General features: G+C 41.1%; 2 protein-coding genes across 2 annotated transcripts; both read right to left on the reverse strand.

Moving 5' to 3' along the window:
• Window positions 1–2,361: 2,361 nt before the first annotated feature.
• On the reverse strand, window positions 2,362–3,957 carry LOC122410901 (uncharacterized). Its single transcript, XM_043419368.1, has one exon. It carries the CDS (start codon window positions 3,955–3,957, stop codon window positions 2,362–2,364), a length of 1,596 nt encoding a protein of 531 aa, XP_043275303.1.
• A 442-nt stretch (window positions 3,958–4,399) lies between these two features.
• LOC122410902 (uncharacterized) lies at window positions 4,400–6,136 on the reverse strand. Its single transcript, XM_043419369.1, has one exon. The coding sequence runs from the start codon at window positions 6,134–6,136 to the stop codon at window positions 4,400–4,402; it is 1,737 nt and encodes a 578-aa protein (XP_043275304.1).
• Window positions 6,137–24,606: the final 18,470 nt, after the last annotated feature.

The following is a 24,606-nucleotide window of genomic DNA, read 5'->3' on the forward strand; positions in this document are numbered from 1 at the left end:
GTGTGCCAATGATTTAAATTCTTTACTCCAACCGTAACATGTAATCTCAAAAATTCATCACAAACGTCTTCAGCTTCTCTAAATTCCTAAATTTTCCGTTTTCTATTTTATTCTGAGTTTTTAAACTTTTAAATTCATTAATGAATTCTCCTGAAATTGTTTTTCGCCAAAACAAATGCAGATACCTTAAACGTCTTTGAATTCGGTTGCTCTGTTGAATTAAGTACGCTCAGTTTTTTTTGCTTCTTTGAGTTCTGACATAATAAATGTTTCCGGGTGCCTTTTTTCAGCAACTATCAAACTGGATAATTGGATCTCAGCGGCCACTTGCAAACTTTGGAAATATATCATTCATCGGGGACACGTTTTGAATGACACGAAAATGTCTAGATTCAGAATGCAAAAGCAACATTTAAAAAGGGCCAATTCTGTTGGATTTGTTGTGTCTTGAATTTGATCTATCTTTCCTCTTTTCCTTTCTTTTTCCTAACGTTATCAGCCGAAAATCATATCTCGGCCCGCAACACGCATTGCTCCATGTTCTTGAGTTCCCAATGGACGAAACATATTAGAAGACAAGGAGAAAAATCACAAAAGTCCAAGACTAAACCTCTATCGAAATATTTTCAGTACAATTTCGACGAAAAATAGGTCTTTTTTCGTGAAAACCAACGTTATACGCCGAAAATTATAAACAATTCATAGAAATTTAAACTAAAATCTTACAGTCATCTGAACATAAATAAGGATCTTTTGAGAAAAAAGACGTGATATCAAACCATAAACTTCCCCTAGGGAAAAAAAAGGTTGGGACAAGTACATTGATGGTCCCTCGTTTGCTGATAATTCCACCCATAAAAAAAACTTTAAAAAAAAATTTTTTTTAATTGTAAAAAAAATTATTGCATAAAAAAAAATACAGAACAATTCGAAAAAGATTTTACAAATCTTGAAAAAACATTATATTAAAGCAAAAACTATTCTGTATCTATTTTTCTAAGTGTCAAAAGAATCAAATAACAAGTAAAAAATAAAAAACCGAAAAATCGGTCTTGAAATCATTTTGGAAACCGATGCCTCATTCTTCTTATTAGATTTGGACAGCTAAATCAACTGAAAAAAATTTCATCTAATTTACGTGCGGCATTAAAATTTATTATATTAATTCGAGGCCAAGTATTTTCTAATGAATTGAAAAAAGTTACCACTTGAATTACGTGCAGCATTAAAATTTATGATATCAATCGGTGGACAAGTATTTTATTAGTAACTCCAAATTTTGACATTATTAAATTCTTCTAAGAAGCTTTTAAATCCAAAAAAATCACATGAAAGCTAGTCATTTGTTACTCTATGGTGGCAGAGACTTATAAGAAAATCGACTCTTCTCAGACTTTCAGGATCCTCTGGTATTATTCACAAAATTCGACGTCGATTGGATCGATACAAATTATGTTTAAATATGTGTTAAAAGTACTTGTCCGGCCCATGGACCGGCCCATGGACGGCCCATTGTCGACCAGTGGACCGGATTTACGGTCCTACTTGACCGACGCACGCCGACTCACGGGGCTGGACCGATCGGAGACTCAACTGGCGTAAAAGCGAAGTATTTTAGTTTGTTTTGTTTGTAGTAGTCGAGAGAGGAGACTGAGAGAGATAGAGCCTAATTGTTTGAGAAATAACGTAGAAAAGAATTTGCCGGGTGGAAGGGGATAGCGACACGGGTGGGCGAAATCAATTGAGACAACACACACGAGTTTCTTCACTAATATTACAACATGTATTTTATTCACAGCACCAGATAATAATGAAAATGAATGCAAAATGTTCAACGATTATGAGTTTGTATGATGAGCGAATGTGTGAGTTAATGAGCACCTTTATTTCATGAGAGATTATATTAATACACTCGTGAATGGCTCGAGTGGCCCGATGAGAAAGAAAGACACGTGGCGTCGGCACTGCCACGAGGTGAGATGAGTGTTTCCCAAATGATGATGTACCTTTTTTAAAGCTTATGCAAATTGTCCCCGCGTGGATCAATCGCTAGATGAGTTCCCGTGAGTTTAATTACTTACTACATGAGTGAAACAAGATGAGTGCAACGATAATGAGTGTGAATGTTGAGAATACAATACAGAGCGATGTGTATAGCAACGCGAACTGGACGATAATGGCCGCTCCCAGGCCCGGTACGACGCACGTGAGGCGGCGAGCCGTGCTCGTGAGCCCCGTAGCGTGCCTGAGAGCGTCCAGCAAGTGCTGCCGCGAGTGGCCAGTCCAAGAAGAGCGACTCGCCTGACGACGAGACGCATTCTCAAACATTCCTCCCGCCATCAGCACCGTGGAGATGATGTTCTAGTTTGAGACGTCTTGTTGTTGCGAGGGCAGAGGCGCGAGCTTCGCGATCGGCCGAGTGAGTGTCGAAGAGGCTGTTTTGAGTGTGACCACTCTGATGAGTCCATCCCCACCTGGGTGTAGAGCAGTGACCCTGGCCAAAGGCCACTTGCCTGGCGAGAATCTTTCATCTGTGATGAGCACGAGTGATCCCACTTTGATTTCATTTGATGGATGATGCCATTTCGAAATTGATTGTTGACGCTGGAGATAGTGAGCTGACCACTGAGACCAAAGGTTTTGAATCTTTTGTTGAATGAGTTGCCAACGAGAGAGGTGATTGATGTTTAAGTGAGTCAGCGATGGCTCAGGCAAACTTGATAGAGCATCTCCAGTCCAGAAATGACCAGGAGTGAGTGCTGATACGTCCTCTGGATCGTCGCTGAGTGCTTCTAGCGGTCGTGAGTTCAACACTGCTTCGATTTGTGAAAGCATGGTTGTGAGTTCCTCAAATGTCAGCACAGTCTCTCCTACTATGCGTCTGAGATGATACTTCATTGATTTTACCACTGCTTCCCACTTTCCTCCCATGTGAGGAGTGGCTGGAGGGTTGAAGTGCCATTGAGTGCCGTCAACAGCCAGCAGTGAGGCAATTTGACGACTTTCGTGAGTGTACTGAGTAACCATTCGCTTCAGAGCTGCATCAGCGCCTACGAAGTTGGTTCCACAGTCTGAGTAGAGTGTGCCTGGAATGCCTCGTCTTGAGACGAAGCGTCGATATGCAGCGATGAATCCATCAGTTGAATAATCACTGACTGCTTCAAGATGAACTGCTGAAGTTGTGAGACACACGAAGACGCAAATCCAACCCTTCATTGTTTTTGCACTTCGCCCTTTCCAGGTCTTGAGTGTGAGTGGCCCTGCGTAATCGACTCCAGTGTGAGTGAATGGGCGAGATGGGGTGACACGAGCAACAGGCAGCTGACCCATCAGCTGTTGAGCGCGAATCCCTCGCTGACGTGCGCACTTTACACAATGGAGAATGTGAGTTTTCACTGGAGCTCTGCCTCCGAGTATCCAGTATGACTGGCGAATGTCAGCCAGAGTGAGTTGAGTGCCCCCATGTAATGTGCGACGATGAGAATTGTCGATTACGAGTGTTGATAGGCGTGAGTGGCGAGGCAATATGGCTGGGTGCTTAGTCTCCGGACTGAGTGTTGACAAGTTGAGCCGACCACCGACCCGAATGACGCCTTCGTGATCAAGGAAGGCGGTCAATCGAGAAAAAACGTGAGTTCTTTGTAGTGGAATATTTGACTTCAATGAGCGTAGCTCGTGTGAGAAATACGCTGCTTGAGTGGCCTTAATCCAAAAGACTTTAGCAGCCTCCATGTCGTCTCGCGAAATGAGTGGTGAGTCAGTTTGTCTCCTCAATCTTGAAATGACCTTAGAGCACAAAGCGGTGACTCGGATGAGTTTTGAGAGCGTCGAGTATCGATGAATGAGGTCCCAATGATACTCGACTCTCGGAGTGGCCACGAAGAGCGCAACGCCTTGACGGGCCTCATGTGCACTGAGGTCAGCTGAGGGTTGAGTCTGTCGAGGCCATGAGGTCATTGGTTTGAGTATTCATGGTGGTCCCGTCCACCAGAGTGAGTGATCTTTGAGTTGTTGAGCGGTTAAGCCCCTTGATGGGCCGTCAGCTGGGTTGGATGTGCCAGGAACGTGTCTCCAATGAGCTTGAGACGTGAGTTCTTGAATTTGAGTTACTCGGTTCCTGACAAAGTCCTTCCAGCGCGAAGCGGGTGATTTGATCCACATGAGTGCGACTTGAGAGTCCGTCCACAAATGAGTTGAAGTAATTGGTAGCTGGAGTGTAGCTTGTGTATGCTTGATGAGTTTTGATAGTAGCAGCGCTGCTGTGAGTTCTAACCTCGGGATTGTGAGTGGTTTGATTGGAGCTACTTTCGTCTTTGCGCAAACGAGAGATGATTTGGCGCCTGTGGACGGCGAGTGTGAGACGATGTAGACGACAGCTGACATCGCTAGTTGAGAAGCATCAGAGAAACCGTGGAGCTCCACTGTTGATTGAGTTAGTCCAGGTGTGAAACCACCTGGGAATTGAGATTTGAGCCAAATTTTTGAGATCTTCTCTGAAGTGAGACCATCTTGAAATGATGTGAGACGGCAATGGGTCGTCCCAGTTGATTTTGTGCAACCAGAGCTCTTGCAGGAGCAATTTTGCTCTGATTGTCACAGGTGAGATGAGTCCAAGTGGATCGAATATCTGTGCTACCTCAGATAATATGAGTCGCTTCGTGATTGGTTTTGAGTGATCACTAGGCTTTGCTGTGAAAACAAAGGTGTCGGCTCGTGGGAGCCACTTGAGTCCGAGAATTTTGGTCGAGCAATCGTCGAATGAGATGGGTTTTGAAGGCTCATGAGTTGCCGAAACTGCCGCTAGTAGAGCCTGATCAGTTGCTTGCCACTTTGCAAGAGGGAAGCCTCCCGCCTTGCAAAGGTTGGTGAATTGGTGAGCGATTTTGATGAGTTGTTCGCTTGAATCTGCTCCCCCGAATATGTCATCGACATATCGTCCCTTGAGCAATGAGGGAATTGCCAGCGGAAACCGATGGCCTTCGTCCTCAACCAGTTGGATGAGAGCTCGGACAGCAAGGTATGGGGCTGCCTTTGTGCCATAGGTCACCGTGGTGAGCTGATAATGAGCTTCATTGAGGTGTTCATCAACCCAGAGAATGCGCTGAAGATCCCAATCGTCTTTATGCACTTTGATTTGACGATACATTTTTGTCACGTCGGTGGCGAAGATGTGCCGATGATGTCGAATCCAAATGAGTACGTCAAAGACGTCTAGCAGCAGGTTTGGGCCTGTGTGCATGATGTCGTTGACTGAGCGTCCTGAAGACGTTGAGCTTGAGCCATTGAATACAACACGGAGCTTAGTGGTGGTACTATCGGGTCTGAGAACGCCATGATGCGGCAAATAATACACAGGCTTCATCCGTGTCTCCGAGCCGCCAGATGAGACCCTCAACCCTCCAAATGGTTTTGAAGCATCTGGTGCCAAGGTCATCTCACCGGAGACTGCGTCAACAGTGGACTTGCCGTGATGAGTTGGCTTTGATGAGTGTCCCGATACACGAACCATGTGTTCTAAGTCTTCGTACTCCCGCATGAAATTTGCGTAGAGTTTCTTGAGTGTGTCATCTCGCTCAAGCTTCTTGAGCATTCGTTGTAAACAATGGTGAGCGGTTCTGTATGAGTTGCCCAATAAGTTGCGAGATGATTTGAGTGGGATTCGAACAATGTACCGACCTGAGGCGTCTCGAGAATGAGTAGCACGAAAGTGATCTTCGCACTCTTGCTCTTCAGGTGTGAGTGGGCTTGCAGCGTCGGATGGTAGCTCCTCCTGAATCCAGAACTTGGTGAGGAGTTGCTGCAACTCATTGTTGTCAGTTTGAGCCTTGACATGAAATGCAGTGCAAGACGTAGACGGTGTTGAGTGCACTGGGCCAAGAACGAGCCAACCAAAAATTGACAACTGAGCAATTGGCATTGAAGGTGAGTGGTTGAGAATGTTGGGCTTGATGATGAGCCCATAAACATCCGCTCCTAGGATAATGTCGATCGGCCGCGGCTTCAAGAAGTCTGGATCGGCCAATCTTAAATTGTTGAGGTGAGGCCACGCGTGCGAGCACATTTCGAAGGATGGTAATATTGATGAAACAGTTTGAAGAACATGTGCTTGCACGGTGACCGAGGAGTCAGCTTGCATTGAGTGCAAAGTCAAGGAGACAATGCCTCGTGTGTGAGTTACCTTTTTTCCTCCAATGCCTGTGATGTTGATTGTTGAGTGTTGGCGGCTGACGTTGAGTGCTCGAATGAGTTGCTCTGAGGCGAAGGTGAGCTCAGAGCCCGGATCGATGAGTATGCGAACATGATGAGTGTTGAGTGCTGAGTGGACCTCAGCAATTGCTGTGGCAAGCAGAGTAGTCGGTTGAGTGCAGCAGGCAGTTGATGAGTGGACGATTGCACCGACTTCCTATTGAGTGCTCGTTGATGTGGATGGAGAGGGCTCAGCGTTTGATTGAGAGGTCGGTGATTGACGTTGAGCTGGTTCGTGTAGCATTGTGTGGTGTTTTGCGCCGCAAGTTTTACACCCCTTGGTTGAGCGGCATGAGTTCGCATTGTGTCTGCCTAGGCAATTGAAACAAAGCCGACAATTGTTGGCTAGCTTCCTTCGCGCGGCCACATCGAGGCTGCGAAACTTGGGACACATCACCACGAAATGATTGCCATTGCAGCAGTCGCAGTTGTATGCACCAGCTGCTGCCTGTTGGGTTTGAGGCGTGCTACTCGCCTGATGAGCAGTTGCCGATTTTCTGGGATGAGTGCTCGTTGATGATGCGGCTGATGAGTTCAACGATGAGCTAGTCTCAATGCGTTCGAGAGCGCGCGCTCGAGCATTGATAAATTCCTCAAGTCGTGAGAATGATGGGTACTCAGTTGATGCACCCAACGAGGTCTCCCATCCCTCCCGCGTGGCATTGTCCAGACTGCGGGAAACATGATGGACGAGAATTACGTCTCCCAGAGAATCGGTGACACCAAGAGATTCCAAGGCTTTTCGGGCCTCAGAGACCTTTGAAATGAGTGAGGAAAGTCCCTTCGCAGATTTAGACTTGAGCTGAGTGATGCTGCAGGCCTTGTCCAATTGAGCTTGGATGAGTAGGCGTTTGTTCTCGTAGCGCCCAATGAGTAGTTCCCATGATGGCCTCAGGGAACTGCCGACAAGGGGGAAGTTGGCGATGAGTTGGGCAGGCGCCGCTTCCATGCAACTGCGCAAGTAATGCAGCTTCTCAACGTCTGAGAGCTGATCACAGTCCATAATGAGGCATGAGAACATTTCCCTGAACTGCGGCCAATCTGAATACTGGCCGGAGAAGCTTGGAAGCGCAATGTCTGGCAGCTTTGAGTTGTGACGTGGGTCACCCGATGAGTGCGCTGCAGGGGGGTGAGTGGGAACGGTGCATGCCTGTTTTACTTTCGTGAGTGCTAATTTGGCACTTCGGTACGCCTATACCTCCTTTTGATAAAAATCATGCGTGAAGTATTCATGATCGAGGAAGTTGGCAGGCCAGTTGAGTTCAAAAAATGCATGAGTGGCGGAGAAATCGCGATGCAAGTCCTCCAGCTGTTCGAGATCAGCCTCAACTTCGTTGAGAGTGAGGGTGGACAAGTCGCTGGGCAGAGTGTGGAGGATAGAGAGAATGCAGGTGATGCGTGTTGCCTGCGATTGACTCTTGAGTGTGAGCTCAACAGGCAATCGCGTCGGTGAGGTTCTTCGGAGAGTGCGGGTTCCTCCGGTTGAGCCTGCAGCTGACTTTTGAGTGTCAGCTGTGAGAGTGAGTGCGGTGGGTGGCTGAGTTGCCACGGTCTCGGTGTCGAGAGAGCCCTCGATTTGTAGTGTGTTGCTGGAGGCAGCGCGCTCCTCACTCGATGGCTCGAGAGTGATTGTGGGCACCGGAGGAGTGGTGATTTTGCCCGATTCACGCGACTCGGGCGTTGACCTGCCTGAGTTTGGTTGAGACATTTTGAATTTCCGCGAACTGAGAGGAATTCACTAAACTCCGCAATGAGTGTTCACAAACGATGAGCTGAGAAGTCACACGCGTAACACCACGTTTGCAGCACACCGAATGGATGAGAGCGCACGAAAACTGAGTTGAGAAATGAGCGCGAATCACTGCGCGATGAGTGCTACCGAATGAATTCAAAAAAGCGCGAGAAATGAGTGAAATAATGAGAGCGCACGAAAAGTGGTCAAAAATATGAAAATGTATAGTGATTGGCCACTTTGTGGCGTGAGAGCACAGTTATTGGCCACCTTTTCGCTCGAGGGGCACAGTGATTGGCACTCGCGGCACTGAGACGCGCAATGAATGTTGAATACGTGTGTGACACTAGCACTCACGCACGTTCACTCGACGGTCGCTATCCGGCTCGAAGGACCAAATGTTTGAGAAATAACGTAGAAAAGAATTTGCCGGGTGGAAGGGGATAGCGACACGGGTGGGCGAAATCAATTGAGGCAACACACACGAGTTTCTTCACTAATATTACAACATGTATTTTATTCACAGCACCAGATAATAATGAAAATGAATGCAAAATGTTCAACGATTATGAGTTTGTATGATGAGCGAATGTGTGAGTTAATGAGCACCTTTATTTCACGAGAGATTATATTAATACACTCGTGAATGGCTCGAGTGGCCCGATGAGAAAGAAAGACACGTGGCGTCGGCACTGCCACGAGGTGAGATGAGTGTTTCCCAAATGATGATGTACCTTTTTTAAAGCTTATGCAAATTGTCCCCGCGTGGATCAATCGCTAGATGAGTTCCCGTGAGTTTAATTACTTACTACATGAGTGAAACAAGATGAGTGCAACGATAATGAGTGTGAATGTTGAGAATACAATACAGAGCGATGTGTATAGCAACGCGAACTGGACGATAATGGCCGCTCCCAGGCCCGGTACGACGCACGTGAGGCGGCGAGCCGTGCTCGTGAGCCCCGTAGCGTGCCTGAGAGCGTCCAGCAAGTGCTGCCGCGAGTAGCCAGTCCAAGAAGAACGGCTCGCCTGACGACGAGACGCATTCTCAAACACTAATAATTGAATTGTATCATTGTCGTTTTATTGCATTTTGGCCCATTTCACCCCACGTCGTCGCCCTCGCGCGGGAAAACGCGCTAGCGTCTCAGCCCGGTTCGTAAAGATAGCTTTCTTGGTTAAATCGCGTGCTCGAGTGCGGATCCGTATTCCGGGTTCAGTCATCGAAATCTGGGAGTGGGTCTCAAGGACTAGCGCCGGAAAAAGGCCCATTGTCAGTGGCCGCCCGCTAGTCCTCCTACCGTAGCAATCAAGAGTTGCAACCCCACCATCGTATCCTTGGGAACCGCGGTCCGAGTCAAATCGGCGCCTCGTCTAATGGGGTTCGGGTTCGTTTCCGAGTTGGAGGTGCTGAATTTCCTGGTGGTTTAAGAGTGGGCCCACCGTGGATTCAGGGACGCTTGAATTCATGAGGGAGGCCTCCCCTCTTTCCGGAGACGAACGCTGGATGGCCCTAGAGGAAGGCGACCAAGGAACGATCATTTGGAAGGACCTGTACTCGAGCGCGGGGTTTGAGAACCGTATCAGCCGCATCGATCCTCGTTCGCTGGATCGGAGTGGGGATAACATTCCAACGCAATACGCAAAGAACTCCGAAATACCACGTGAGGCGTGAGAACGAGAGAAATAGAGAATAATCCAGTGCTGGGACGCGGGCGCGTGGCCCTTCGTGGGGGGTAATGAGTGGTGGGGATAGCGCGAATTCGGGAGCTCTTGCCTACGAACGAGGCGAGGGATCATCAGTCTACGATCGATAACCGGTGCCGTGAGTCAAGTGTAAGTGCCCCTTTTGGATTACCTTGCTGGTCTTGGATGATTCGGAGGAACTCTCGGTGAGCTCGTTCCTCTTTTTCTCCATTGTCGCGTTCGACCCCGTGATTCTCCAGTTATTTGTCGTTTCTTTTAGAATTACTGTGGCGTTTGTTATATTCTCTTTGGCGAACCACGCGATCATGATCTTTTGCGATAGTCTCGCGTTCATCTCCGCGTGGTCATAATTATGAGTTGGAGAATCACGGGGGAGGACAATCACGATCCGAATTGGCCTCTCTTTAGTCTGAATTATTTCGTTACTATTCGAATATTTTGTGCGAGAATTTTGCGGGTATGGTACGATGAATATTGCGTCGTACTTTTCCCCGATTTTGTAATATCGTGTTTGCGAACCACCGGGTTCGCCTCAGTCTCTCTCTCAGCACGCGCTCAAGGCCAGCGTCGTCCTCGCGTGTTTACCTTTTTTCTGGCGCTTCGCGCTCGCCGCGCGGGCTATCTCTAAGCCGATTTCGTTATCTTATGCTCCGCCGTATTATGTTCTATATTTTCCGTGGTCGAGAATCCCTGGCGAAACATTATTACCTCGTCGGGATTTATTCTTTTGCGTACGATTATTACGCTATTATATTTTCTGTTGTAAATGGAATTCGTCAAGTTGCCTACAAGCCACGACGTACCGCTGCTTACCTATCCGTTTCGGACTACCTCGCAGCGGTGATTCCATATTTTTCTTTATCGGGTTTAATTATTTCGTGTGCGATTATTGCGTTATTATATTTTGCTTTGTAAATGGAATTCGTCAAGTTGCCTACAAGCCACGACGTACCGCTGCTTACCTATCCGTTTCGGACTACCTCGCAGCGGTGATTCCATATTTTTCTTTATCGGGTTTAATTATTTCGTGTGCGATTATTGCGTTATTATATTTTGCTTTGTAAATGGAATTCGTCAAGTTGCCTACAAGCCACGACGTACCGCTGCTTACCTATCCGTTTCGGACTACCTCGCAGCGGTGATTCCATATTTTTCTTTATCGGGTTTGATTATTTCGGGTGCGATTATTGCGTTATTATATTTTGCCTTGTAAATGGAATTCGTCAAGTTGCCTACAAGCCACGACGTACCGCTGCTTACCTATCCGTTTCGGACTACCTCGCAGCGGTGATTCCATATTTTTCTTTATCGGGTTTGATTATTTCGTGTGCGATTATTACGTTGTTATATTTTCTGTTGTAAATGGAATTCGTCAAGTTGCCTACAAGCCACGACGTACCGCTGCTTACCTATCCGTTTCGGACTACCTCGCAGCGGTGATTCCATATTTTCCTTTATCGGGTTTGATTATTTCGTGTGCGATTATTGCGTTATTATATTTTGCTTTGTAAATGGAATTCGTCAAGTTGCCTACAAGCCACGACGCACCGCTGCTTACCTATCCGTTTCGAACTACCTCGCAGCGGTGATTCCATACTTTCGCTATCGTGATTTATTTCTCTCGCGTGCGATCCCTGCGTCATTATGTTATATTATTCTTGTGTAAATGGAGCCGTCAAGTTGCCTACAAGCCACGACGCGCCGCTGCTTACCTATCCATTTTGGACTACCTCGCAGCGGCGACTCCAGATTTTCTTTAGTGGGACTTCTTTCCTCGTGTACGGCTGATCCGATGGCCGATCTCGTTTCTTTGGTTATTTTATTTATCGATTCGCTCGGAGCCAATTTCGTTATTATTTCCTGTATTATTGTTTGCGAGTCACGACTACCTCCGACTAATAAACCGCATTTTTAAGTCGAAATAATTACGCGTTGAGTATCTCTTTTGGACCTTTTATGTTACCCTGTGTTGTTACTCTCATCTTGGGCCAGCCCCTCTACCATTTCGTACCTCAGTTGGAGCTGAGTAGCCGGACCGTCCTCGGTCACCTGTGTCGGGTGGCTCGGAAGGCCGTATTGGGCGAGGTAGGGCGAAAAATAAGTCGGTATTCCGACGGTACCTCGGTACCTGGCGCCCAGCCCGACCTCGCCGGTACGCCGCCACCCTTTAGCGGGTCAGGTGAGTCGAGAAGGGACAGGTTGGACCCTTTGCGGGGAAAAATCTCGTTACAATACATAGATATTCACTTGAATTGTTGCACGATGAATTTGGAAATTTATTTCAATGAGTCATTGGTTGCTTATTTTTCGTGATATCAAAATTTGTATCTTTGAAATGCAATGAATACCTTTTAAGTTTGACAACATGATGAAGCGACATGTATATTGAGTATTTCCAGACCATGTTTACGATTGGCATTATGGATTGAAAAATTCATGTGTGTGAGTCCTACGCGTGATCATTTTTGGATGTGATCAAATATTTTGTCTGTGTATAACCATGGAGACATACTAAATTACACTATCTAGAGACGCGGCAGCGTCTTGACGCCAAGTATTAAAAAGAACTTTTGTAGGCAGAGCGAGTCAAGACGGCCGTGTATCTTTACTTGAGATTGGTCGATTTCCCCTGACTCGTGAAGTTGAAGTGGCCGCCATTTGTTGGAAATTAGTCGGATGAAAAAAATAACAGTGGGACACGATAATGTGATGTATGCGCTTGGTATGATGAAAAAATTAGTTTGGTGTGACATTGGGAAAAGGGTTAAAATGCAGTTATGAAAATTAGGGGGTGCAATTTCAGGATCGAAAATTTTCTTCAACAATATATACATGTCTACTTTCCGTTCCCTTTCCATGGGTGAAAATTTGGTTATCGGGATAAATTCTTGGAATTGGAGCTCGAATCGGGTAGCAAAAAATTCTCAGAGTTTGAGGTCGAATCGGTTAGTAAAAAATTCTCGGAATTGGAGCTCGAATCGGGTCGCAAAAAATTCTCGGAATTGGAGCTCGAATCGGGTAGCAAAAAATTCTCGGAATTGGAACTCGAATCCTTCTGAGCTATAATCTTGCAGGTTAGACTAACAAACTCATTTATATGATAGCCATATAGAATGCCAACGCGGGCAACGGGGGTCCAGGGGGCGGAGCCCCCGGCGGGGGTGGAGGGGGCGGAGCACCCCGAATAAAGGCGAATAAAATTTTAATTTGACTATCCCAAATAATCCGTCCACTACATTGCCACCCCGCGAAAAAATGCGAAAAACTGCGAATACATAAAAACGCGCATACAGAACGACTCCACGGGTTCCGAAGGTTTATAACACGACAAATCGGTCTCATCTTAAACTTCGCATCACCGCGTGCCATGACCCAGCAGAACCACGAAAAATCGCGAATACAGAACGGGTAGAGTTCAATATATAGGGTAATGTGGGGCAAAATGGACACTTAAGGATTTAAGCAAGTTTCATTGATGAGCATATGGTCTTTCAACTATTTTTGAGTCCCAAAATTGATGCCCAGTCCTCGTTTTCCGAATTTTGTAAAAAAAAATTCCGGGGCAAAACGGACACAGCCTCTACGAGGCATAAAAATCGAAAAATCGACATTGATCGTTGTTGCAAGTAAATCCGTCCTCTCGATCCTGAGATATGTAACGTTAGTGATTTAAAATCCATCGTTTCGGGAACTTTAATATCTTAGAGACAGACGGGCGTAAGTTCACCATGTTTACAATTTAAAGTATATAATTAGATTTGAATGTCCAGTTACCATCTGAAATAACTGAGGACATACGCAACGTTGGAGTTCAACGAAATGAACGAAAAAAAAAATTTATAATTCATTATTTCATTATTTTACGAATGATTGATGTTGCTTAAAAAATTACGAATTGGAAATTCGGCAGGGAACAAAATTGTAGATTTACTGGAATTATTTGAGAGTTTTTTTAGATCATTTCGTTGGACTCCAACGTTGGAAACTTCAGCGCCATAGTAAGGTTCTGTCCGATGGTTATTTATCAGTACTATTAAGAATGTTTCTGAAGCCATGTCAATATCAACTTTATATATAATATGAGTGTTCATAACTTTCTTTTTAATTCTTCCACCAATTTTATAATATATGATTTTTTCAATAAAGTTTTTATATCGCTCAAGATTCCACTGAAGCATAATTTATTTGATCGATTATGATCAAATTCATCATTCCATCATGACTTTCCTCATTGACCATCCTCATTAATAAACCTATTGAGCCATGAACTTGATTGAATTAATGACAATGGTCTAGTATTATACAACTTGATGTTTATTAAATATATTTATGTTTGTATTGCCCAATTCAAAAAGAAATGATATCCCCATAAAAAACTTTTTAAAAGTAAAAAAATTACGCCAAGTATTAAAAAGTGCAACCTTGTTTATAATAATATTTTTAGATTTTTCCCTCTAATTATTTATTCTGTTTCTTTGGAAAAATATAATCATATCAATTTAATCAAGCCAAGTGATGTTTGTTTTTTATTATTTGGATTACAAATTTAGAAAAAAAACTCAAGCTTTTGAACAAAAATTTGACGTGCATGGTTTTTCAAACTAATAAGTGTTCAAAATAATTTCTATAAATAAACTCTTCATAGGCCTGTGCTAGCAGCGATTTTATTAAGCTTTCTATTCCATTTAAATGAACGTTAAATTCAGAAAAATCAAAGTTAAATTCAAAATATAGTATAGTAAAAACGAAAGTAACCAAATATTATATGATAAAAAAGAACTCCCTTCAAGTATAAGCAGAAGTTTGAATATCCAAAAAAAACTAATAAACTTGTTTTAATCGGCGTACTATTTAGTCCTTAGATTTTAAAAATCACAGACACGAGGTTAGATGCATGTATATACGTGTAACTATATATGTAATTGAATTAAAGTTTCTTTCAATTTGCCTCCGATACAGGGTAATGGAAAGCATCCTTACCGAACTTATTTGGATTGGAAGCAGCAAGAGCAACAAGAAGAATGTAAAATAGCTAAATTCGAGAAACCAGTGTACATGGTTTACTTGGGTGTATACTTCGGTCTATTTTGAACAATGAGAGGCTTGGGAGAAGCTAGAAAAACAAGAAGAACGTAAAATAGTAAAAATTTGAATACTGGTGTGCATTGTTCATTTAAGTACATTTTGAAAAACCATGCACGCCAAGTTTTTGTTTAAAAGCTTGAGTTTTTTTTCTAAATTTGTAATCCAAATAATAAAAAACAAACATCACTTGGCTTGATTAAATTGATATGATTATATTTTTCCAAAGAAACAGAATAAATAATTAGAGGGAAAAATCTAAAAATATTATTATAAACAAGGTTGCACTTTTTAATACTTGGCGTAATTTTTTTACTTTTAAAAAGTTTTTTATGGGGATTTGATTTACTTCAGCATGCAGCGTATCTGTCACTTTATTTCTTGAATATGCCATAATAAGTTTCAAAAATGTGGTTCAGGTAATTTTGAAGTTTTTAGCCCCATAACACCAAAGTTTGTATTACTGGTACGCAGCGAATACCTATGAAGTTCTATTCCTGCAAAGCGGTAGGTGTGTTAATCTTTTCACTTTTTGGTTCCAACTGTAATATATGATCGAAGATACATGAAACAATTATGAGTTCTGTTCACTTTTAAGTGTACTGACTTATTTCCTTTTAGTTTTGGCATAATAAATTTTATGAATCGGTGGTAATTTTTTCTGTCTGCATCAAAATTTAGATGAATAAATCGCAGCGGATACTTGCAAACTTGGAAAATTCTGTGTATTGACATGCATCCCAGATATTAGTACTTCCTATTTTTGATTATGGAATATGGATATCTACCAGAGATCGGCATCAATAATTTTTTTGCCACTAATTTTTATAATTATTGTCAATTGATTAAAAATCAGTAATTATTTCAAATTACATTATCAATTCAACAAATAATTGGAAATTGATAGAAACTTTATTGCCAAATGACGATTCATTTTTTAATTGATGGAGGAGATATTACCAATTGACGAAAAAATTCCAATTGATGGAGAAGATATTCTCAATTGACCAACCAATTTCCAATTGACGGAAGGGATATTGCCAATTGACCAACCAATTTCCAATTGATGGAGGAGATATTGCCAGTTGACGAAAATTTTTCAATTGATCCAGAATGTTCTGTCAATTAGCCATATAAAATCCAATTCTAGAAAAATTTTTGGCTAATTGGTGGATCGTCCATCGGCGATCCGGGCGATACCAGCGCCTGATTTACGCATGCATAGAATGCGAAACGTCGGAGAGCATCTTCTACGACGCTTAGGTCGACGGCTCGATGGTTTTCGATGTCTAGGACAACGGCACCATGGGTTTCGATATCTAGGTCGACGGATCCATAGTTTTCGATGTCCAGGTCTGTTTATCCATGGTTTTTGGTGTCTAGGTGTGTTTATCCATGGTTTTTGATGTCTAGGTGTGTTTATCCATGGTTTTCGATGTCCAAGCATATTGCCCCGTGGTTTTCGATGTCTCGGTCGATGCCTCATGGTTTTCGATGACTAGGTATACTTCTCCATGGTTTTCGATGTCTAAGAATATTTCTCTATGGTTTTCGATGTCTAAGAATATTTCTCTATGGTTTTCGATGTCCAGACATATTTCTCCATGGTTTTCGATGTCCAGGCATATTGCTCCATGGTTTTCGATGTCCAGACATATTTGTCCATGGTTTTTGATGTCCAAGCATCTTGCCCCGTGGTTTTCGATGTCTCGGTCGACGGCTGAATGGTTTTCGATGTCTAGGTATATTTCTCAATGGTTTTTGATTTCTAGGCATTTTGCCCCATGGTTTTCGATGTATAGGTCGATGGATCTATGGTTTTCGATATTTAGGTACATTTCTGCATGGTCTTCGATGTCTCGGTATATAACTCCATGGTTTTCGATGTCCAGGCATATTGCTCCATGGTTTTCGATGTCTAAGTATATTACTGCATACTCTTCGATGCCCAGGCATATTGCTCCATGGTTTTCGATATCTAGGTCGACGGATCCATGGTTTTCCATCTCTAGATATATTTCTCCATGGTTTTCGATGTCTAGGTATATTTCTCCATGGTTTTCGATGTCTAGGACTGATTATCCATGATTTTCGATGTCTAGGTGTGTTTATTCATGGTTTTCGATTTCTAGGTATATCTCTCTATGGTTTTCGATGTCTAAGTATATTTTTCCATGGTTTTCGATGTCCAGGCATATTGCCTCGTGGTTTTCGTTGTCTAGGTCGACGGCTCCGTGGTTTTGGATGTCTAGGGCGACGGCGCCATGGTTTTCGATGTCCAGGAATATTGCTTCATGGTTTTCGATGTCTAGATATATTTATTCATGGTTTTCGATGTCTCGGTTGACGGCTCCATGGTTTTCGATGTCTAGGTATACTTTTTTATCGAAAACCATGGAGAACTATGCCACGACATCGGAAACCATGGAGGAATATACCGAGACGTGAAAAACCATGAAGAAATATACTTAGAAACTGCAAACCATGGATCCGTCGACCTAGACATCGCAAACCGTGGATAAATAGACCTAATCAGCAAAAACTATGGAGAACTATGTCAAGACATCGAAAGCCATGGAGAAATATACTTAGACATCGAAAATCATGGAGTCGTCGACCTAGACATCGAAAACCATGGCGCCGTCCACCTAGACATCGAAAACCATGGAGGAATATACTTAGACACCGAAAACCATGGATCCCCTGACCTAGCCATCGAAAATCATGGAGTCGTCGACCTAGACATCCGAAACCATGGAGTCGTCGACCCAGACATCGAAAACCATGGAGTCGTCGACCTAGGCATCGAAAACCATGAAGTCGTCGACCTAACCATCGAAAACCATGAAGTCGTCGACCTAGACATCGAAAACCACGGAGAAATATACTTAGACACCGAAAATCATGGATCCGCCGACCTAGACATCGAAAACCATGGAGCCGTCCCCCTTGACATCGAAAACCATGGAGCCGTCCCCCTAGACATCGAAAACCATGGAGTCGTCGACCTAGACATCAAAAACCATGGAGTCGTCGACCCAGACATCGAAAACCATGGAGTCGTCGACCTAGGTATCGAAAAGCATGAAGTCGTCAACCTAGACATCGAAAACCATGGCGCCGTCGACCTAGACATCGAAAGCCATGGGGCTGTCGACCTAGACATCGAAAACCATGGAGAAATATACTTAGACACCGAAAACCATGGATCCCCTGACCTAGCCATCGAAAATCATGGAGTCGTCGACCCAGACATCGAAAACCATGGAGCAGTCGACCTAGGTATCGAAAAGCATGAAGTCGTCAACCTAGACATCGAAAACCATGGCGCCGTCGACCTAGACATCGAAAACCATGGCGCTGTTGACCTAGACATCGAAAACCATGGAGCCGTCGACCTAGACATCGAAAACCATGGAGTCGTCGACCTAGGTATCGAAAAGCGTGAAGTCGTCAACCTAGACATTGAAAACCATGGCACCTTCGACCTAGACATCGAAAACCATGGAGCCGTCGACCTAGAAATGGAAAACCATGGCGCCGTAAATCTGGACATCGAAAACCATGGAGTCGTCGACCCAGACATCGAAAACCATCGAGTCGTCGACCCAGACATCGATAACCACGGCGTCGTCGACCTAGATATAGAAAACCGTCGAGCCGTCGACCTAAGCATCGAAGAAGATGCCCACGGATGTATCGCATTCTATGTATGCGTAAATCAGGCGCTGGTATCACCTGGATCGCCAATGGATGTTCCACCAATTGCCCAAACATTTTTCTAGAATTTAATTTTATATGGTTATTTGACTGAACGTTTTGGATCAATTGAAAAATTTTTAATCGGCAATATCTCCTCCATTCAACGGAAATTTGTTGGTCAATTGGCAATATCTCCACCACCAATTGGAAATTTTTCGTCAATTGGTAATATCTCCTCGATCAATTGGAAATTGGTCGGTCAATTGACAATATTTTCTCAATCAATTGGAAATTTTTCGTCAATTGGTAATATCTTCTTCATTAATTAGAAATTGGTTGATCAATTGACAATGTAATTTGTAATAATTAATGATTTTTAATCAATTGATAATAACAATTTTTGCAATGTGCATTTTTAATCAATTTAAAAATGAAAAATGAAAAATTTTTCTTTACCGATCTCTGATATCTACAAATAATTAAAATTATGCATGAATTATAGGATTTGGATATGGATTATAAATAATAATCAATAATAAAAAATTATGATGAATGTTACAAAAATTCAACAATGGCCTGTTTATGAATGGCATAAGGAGTTATGTTTTCAAAATGCAATGGACATATTAATAAATAAGCAATTCTATTGGTCTTGACGCACTTCATAGTTTATCTTTTGTCCGGTTGAACCTTGGTGGCTACATGCAGAGATTAAAAATTTTGTGCATCGACGTGGGTCCGTCAACTTTCTATTTCTGCGTATGACAATGCGAATGGAAAAGATTGCTTTAAAAAGTCCTTGGAAACACGTTTTTTAATGAAATAAAAATTGCTAGCATTAGAATTCAATAGACATATGTGAAAATTGCGAATTCTGGTGGACTTGGTGAACATTATATACATTTTTTTCTTTCTCCTTCTGTCAAATTTTAAGGAAAATCAATCGGAAAATTCGTTTCATTGAAAAATCTTCATATTTTCTTTATTCGCAATGATTTTATTAAAACTATTAAAAACAAAATTTATAAATGACGGGGGAAAATTCCACAATGATACAAAATATTGAAAAACCTTATGGAAAATGATTTTCATCCCACAAAATTATGGACACCGTTCGAAATGGTTGAAAAATTGAGGGTATCACTTCAAACATTCGAAGAATATCAAACTGTTATAAATTGTACAAAACTTGAAGAAAATAATTGGAGAAATTATTTTTAAATATCACAATAGAAACATTGGAGAACTTTAGAAAATCTTATTTAAGAATATTTTTTGTCGTTTAGAACTATACCACAGAAAAAAGATTTGATATCAAGCCGTAAAAATCCTCTGTCGGAGAAAAAAAAGTTGGACAACTACATTGATGGTCGCCCGTTTTCGCATTATACCACAAAAAATGTAAACAAAACTTCTTAAGTCACACAACGAAAATGATTTCGAACCGTAAGAAAATATCAAATATATTACAATCCTACAGCATTTGTGTATAATATTCTTCACTAGTATATTGATTGTGCGGTATCATCAGTCTTTTTTCGACGAATCAGATGTTACAAGCCAAAATCATATCTCGGCCTCCAACCCGCTTTCCACCATGCTCTTGGGTTCCTAATTGACAAAACTTATTAGAGTACAAAGAAAAAAATCGCCAAATTCCAAGGATAGACCCGTGACGAAATATTTCCAGTACAATTTTGACGAAAAATAGGTCTTTTTTCGTGGAAACCAACGTTATAAGCAGTAAATCGTAAATAATTCATAGAAATTTAAACTAAAATTATATAGTCATCAAAATGTAAATAAGGAACTTTCGAGAAAAAAAGACGTGATATCAAACCATAAACTTCCCCTGGGGAAAAAAAGGTTGGGACAAGTACATTGATGGTGTCGTGTATACTGATAATTCCATCCATAAAAAGAAACTTGGAAACCGATGCCTCATTTTTCTTATTTGATTCGAACAGCTAAATCAATTGAAAAAAATTCCACTTAATTTACGTGCAGCATTAAAATTTATTACATCAATTCAAGGCCAAGTATTTTCTAATGAATTGAAAAAAGTTACCCCTTGAATTACGTGCAGCACTAAAATTTATGATATCAATCGGTGGACAAGTATTTCATTAGTAACTCCAAATTTTGACATTATTAAATTATTCTAAGAAGCTTTTAAATCCAAAAAAATCACATGAAAGCTAGTAATTTGTTACTCTATGGTAGCAGAGACTTATAAGAAAATCGATTCTATTCAGACTTTCAGGATCCTCTGGTATTATTCACAAAATTCGACGTCGATTGGATCGATACAAATTATGTTTAAATATGTGTTAAAAGTACTTGTCCGGCCCATCACTTTCCGTTCAAATTGATTATCCAAATAAAAATCAGGGCTTGTCTAGAACTCATGAGTCACAAGTATTCATGCAGAGGGAATTGAGAGAATTATCTTCAAGTAATTGTTACTTAATTGCACTAATTTAATAAAAAACGGAAACAAATTGTTTCGCAATATACAAGGGATATTATTGTGCATTGATAAATTAAAAAAATTGTACATAATATATATGTTCTAGCTTCCAAAATAACTCTCCAGTTTATATTCAATAACGGCAATTTTTTACTTCCCACTTATTCTTCCAGCGAACGAATTCCATTCGGAATACGAACTAACTTACACTATTATTCAGAATATTGAATTAATAATGAATCGCACTGCAACAAATTTTTAACCAGATTCTGCCGTACAATTTCGTTTTTTTATGATTGATTTTTTATTGAAAGAATAGTGATGGGCCGGACAAGTACTTTTAACACATATTTAAACATAATTTGTATCGATCCAATCGACGTCGAATTTTGTGAATAATACCAGAGGATCCTGAAAGTCTGAATAGAATCGATTTTCTTATAAGTCTCTGCCACCATAGAGTAACAAATTACTAGCTTTCATGTGATTTTTTTTGGATTTAAAAGCTTCTTAGAATAATTTAATAATGTCAAAATTTGGAGTTATTAATAAAATACTTCTCCACCGATTGATATCATAAATTTTAGTGCTGCACGTAATTCAAGGGGTAACTTTTTTCAATTCATTAGAAAATACTTGGCCTTGAATTGATATAATAAATTTTAATGCTGCACGTAAATTAGGTGGAATTTTTTTCAATTGATTTAGCTGTTCGAATTAAATAAGAAGAATGAGGCATTGGTTTCCAAGTTTTTTTTTATGGATGGAATTATCAGCAAACACGACACCATCAATGTACTTGTCCCAACCTTTTTTCCCCAGGGTTGATAATTTGGAATATTTATCGAACAAATTGGAAACTTTCATTGAAAAATTGACGTTTTATGCATAGGAGCCACTAATCATTCATAATAATTATTTTCGAGAAAAAAGAAGTTCGTGAAAAAAAGTCATAACGGAAGTTACGTGCAGTACTAAAATTGATTATATTTATTCGAGGCCAAGTATTTATCAATAATTTGAAATATAATCACCGGCGACAAATGAGTGTTGAGAATCCTCGTCGGGCTCAGAACGTTTCATCGAAATTACTAAAAAATTAATGGAAATAAAAAATCGTAAAACCTTTCTTTCGAATAATAAGAACGATATCAACCCATTTTTTTTAACCTGAACATATAAAAATGGTTAAAAATTCACACGAAAGTCATTCGTTACTTCAAGAAGGTACAGACTTTAAAAAATCGATTCCCCTGCGATTTTCAGGATCCCCCGGTATTATTCACAACATTCAATTTCGATTGGATCGGTACAAATTATGTTCAAATACGTCTTAAACGTACTTGTCCGGCCCATCACTTTTTATTCAAATTGCTCATTCCAAAAAAAATCAAATACGAAATTAATCCATGTGTTAATATTAAAGAACCGTAATTTCCGAGAAAATAATTTTAATTCGAATTACAGGAATCGCTCTTATCGTACTCGACTCGTGATATTTATCAAAATATGTACGTGACTATCGAAAAAAAACATTGCATGGCTGAGTAGGTCCGAAAATTTCTTGTAATGCGACTTATTATTTATCATTTTCATTGGTTGCTACCGAATGGTATGTGCTCGCTGAAGGAAATGAGAAGTGGAAATTGCTATTATTGCAATACGAACTCGAGAACAATCGAGTTCAAATTACTTGGAGATATTATTTTTATTTCTATTTATTATGCGATGGAAACATTTTTTTTTTTCAAAAAGTTTCAACTTTACAAAAAAATTTGACAATAAAAATTGTTGAGAATCATCCAAAAAATACGTGTGACTATTTTCAGAAATTTAAACATTTTTCCAAAAATTGTCAAAATTAAAAAATATATAAATAACTAGAAAATTTTTGATAAAAATCAGACGTATTCTTTAGACGATGCTGAATACTTTTTGTTCTGTAACATTTCTTTGTTACGTTGAGACTTTTGGGGAAAAAAATCACGCAAATTTACATCATGCTGTTTTGAAAAAACCGCCATCTTGGAAAGACTGAGTGAGGAAAGAGTATTTATACATACTTTTATAATACTGGTTACAACCAGTGTTTTGGAAAGGTCAGACAATGAGAACACTTTTGCTGGCGATGATATGGTTATTTGAGTTCAGCAACTGTAACGAAAATCGATTTGAAGGAAAAAAAACGTCAAAAATGGTTGACTTTCCAATTCAAAATGAAAATACTGAAGATTTTGATTTAATTTTACAAAATAAATGCCAGATTCTGAAAGCGCATCCTCAAAAACCCCCTATATCAGATATTGGAGAATTTTTCTTTTCTTCCGTAGTTAAAACTGCTTACTTGAAATTGTGTGTCCAAAATTATCGTTTTGCGCTTTAATTAGGTTAGTATGGTGATGCTATACAACATTTTAAGAGTAGGAGTATTGGAAATTTTGTCCGTGTAGCAACATGCTTGTGAAATAATTTCTGAAAATTTCAAGATTTTCCAAACGGATTGAGGCCCACAGTAAAATCGTGACCTCAAACGCAGAAAAATTCCACGTATTATAAACGAAAAACTTCAACCCCCGTGGTGGGAACACCAGTGTGGTATACTCATCAAATCGTTGGAGGCACAAATTCGATTGAAGCAATCACGACTGATAAAAACGGGATGGCACCACCCAGTTACTTCACAAATCTTACGTCTCGAATGTTTGAAGCAGGTAACACGTCAACGCTTCATACATTGGAGCGGTGGAGTATCGAATGATTCTGGATTAATATAGCGAGAAATCGAGAGCGCATTTGAGAATCAGTCAACCGGTGCTGTGATTAATCGTGATCATATCGACCCACGAAAGTTCTACTGGATGCATATGAACTTGTTGAAAAACAAGTGAGTGCTCATATACATAAGTATAACAGCATTAAAGTAAACACTTCGTTCAATTGGGAGTTCACCGTGGGCGATAAGCAAGCGAATAAAAGTGTCATGACGGGAAATGTTGAACTTTTTACAACATCGGACCTGAATGAGTGGTATCAGAAGCGAGCCGTGGAGCCAACTTTGAAATCACTCGAGGAATGCCAGGAAAGTGACGGCGGCTGGACGTTAACATCAATAAATAATTTAACTGTGAACATCTACAAGTACAATGTTTTGTGTGCGGGATGTCACATTCCATTGGCGAAATGCATACTCTTGAAGAAAGCAGTCGTGAATGTAAAATCATGAGATAATGCGTGTTTCGGATGGGCGATGGCTGCCGCGCTTCATCCAATCACCCAACACAGTGATCGCACATCTTCGTATCCATATTATTCAACGATATTTAATCTTCAAGGCACAGCTTCCCTATAACGTTGAACCAAATTGGGAGATTTGAAAAATTGAATAATCTTTCAATCAACGCTTATAGCGAGAAGAAGGATGTAATTCTGCCAGTGCGGGTGAGCAAGGAGAAAAAAGAACGACATGTTAACTTGCTTTACGTCGAAGACGTATCGGGATGTGGAATTAGACACTTTGCTTGTATCAAGAATTTATCCCGGCCCGTCAACTCACAACTCAATGTTGATGGACACAGGGAATTCATTTGCGATTGGTAAATAAATTGATATACGTCCACTGTAATTCTATTCTTCACAAAAAAAGATAAATTATGAAATATGATTTGAA

The sequence above is a fragment of the Venturia canescens genome, chromosome 5 (genome assembly GCF_019457755.1).
Source record: "Venturia canescens isolate UGA chromosome 5, ASM1945775v1, whole genome shotgun sequence".
Lineage (NCBI taxonomy): Eukaryota > Metazoa > Arthropoda > Insecta > Hymenoptera > Ichneumonidae > Venturia > Venturia canescens.

What these genes read in the sequence shown, in the direction of transcription:
- LOC122410901 (XM_043419368.1), bottom strand. Translation starts at nt 3,957, where the DNA reads ATGACCTCATGGCCTCGACAGACTCAACCCTCAGCTGACCTCAGTGCA.
- LOC122410902 (XM_043419369.1), bottom strand. Translation starts at nt 6,136, where the DNA reads ATGCAAGCTGACTCCTCGGTCACCGTGCAAGCACATGTTCTTCAAACT.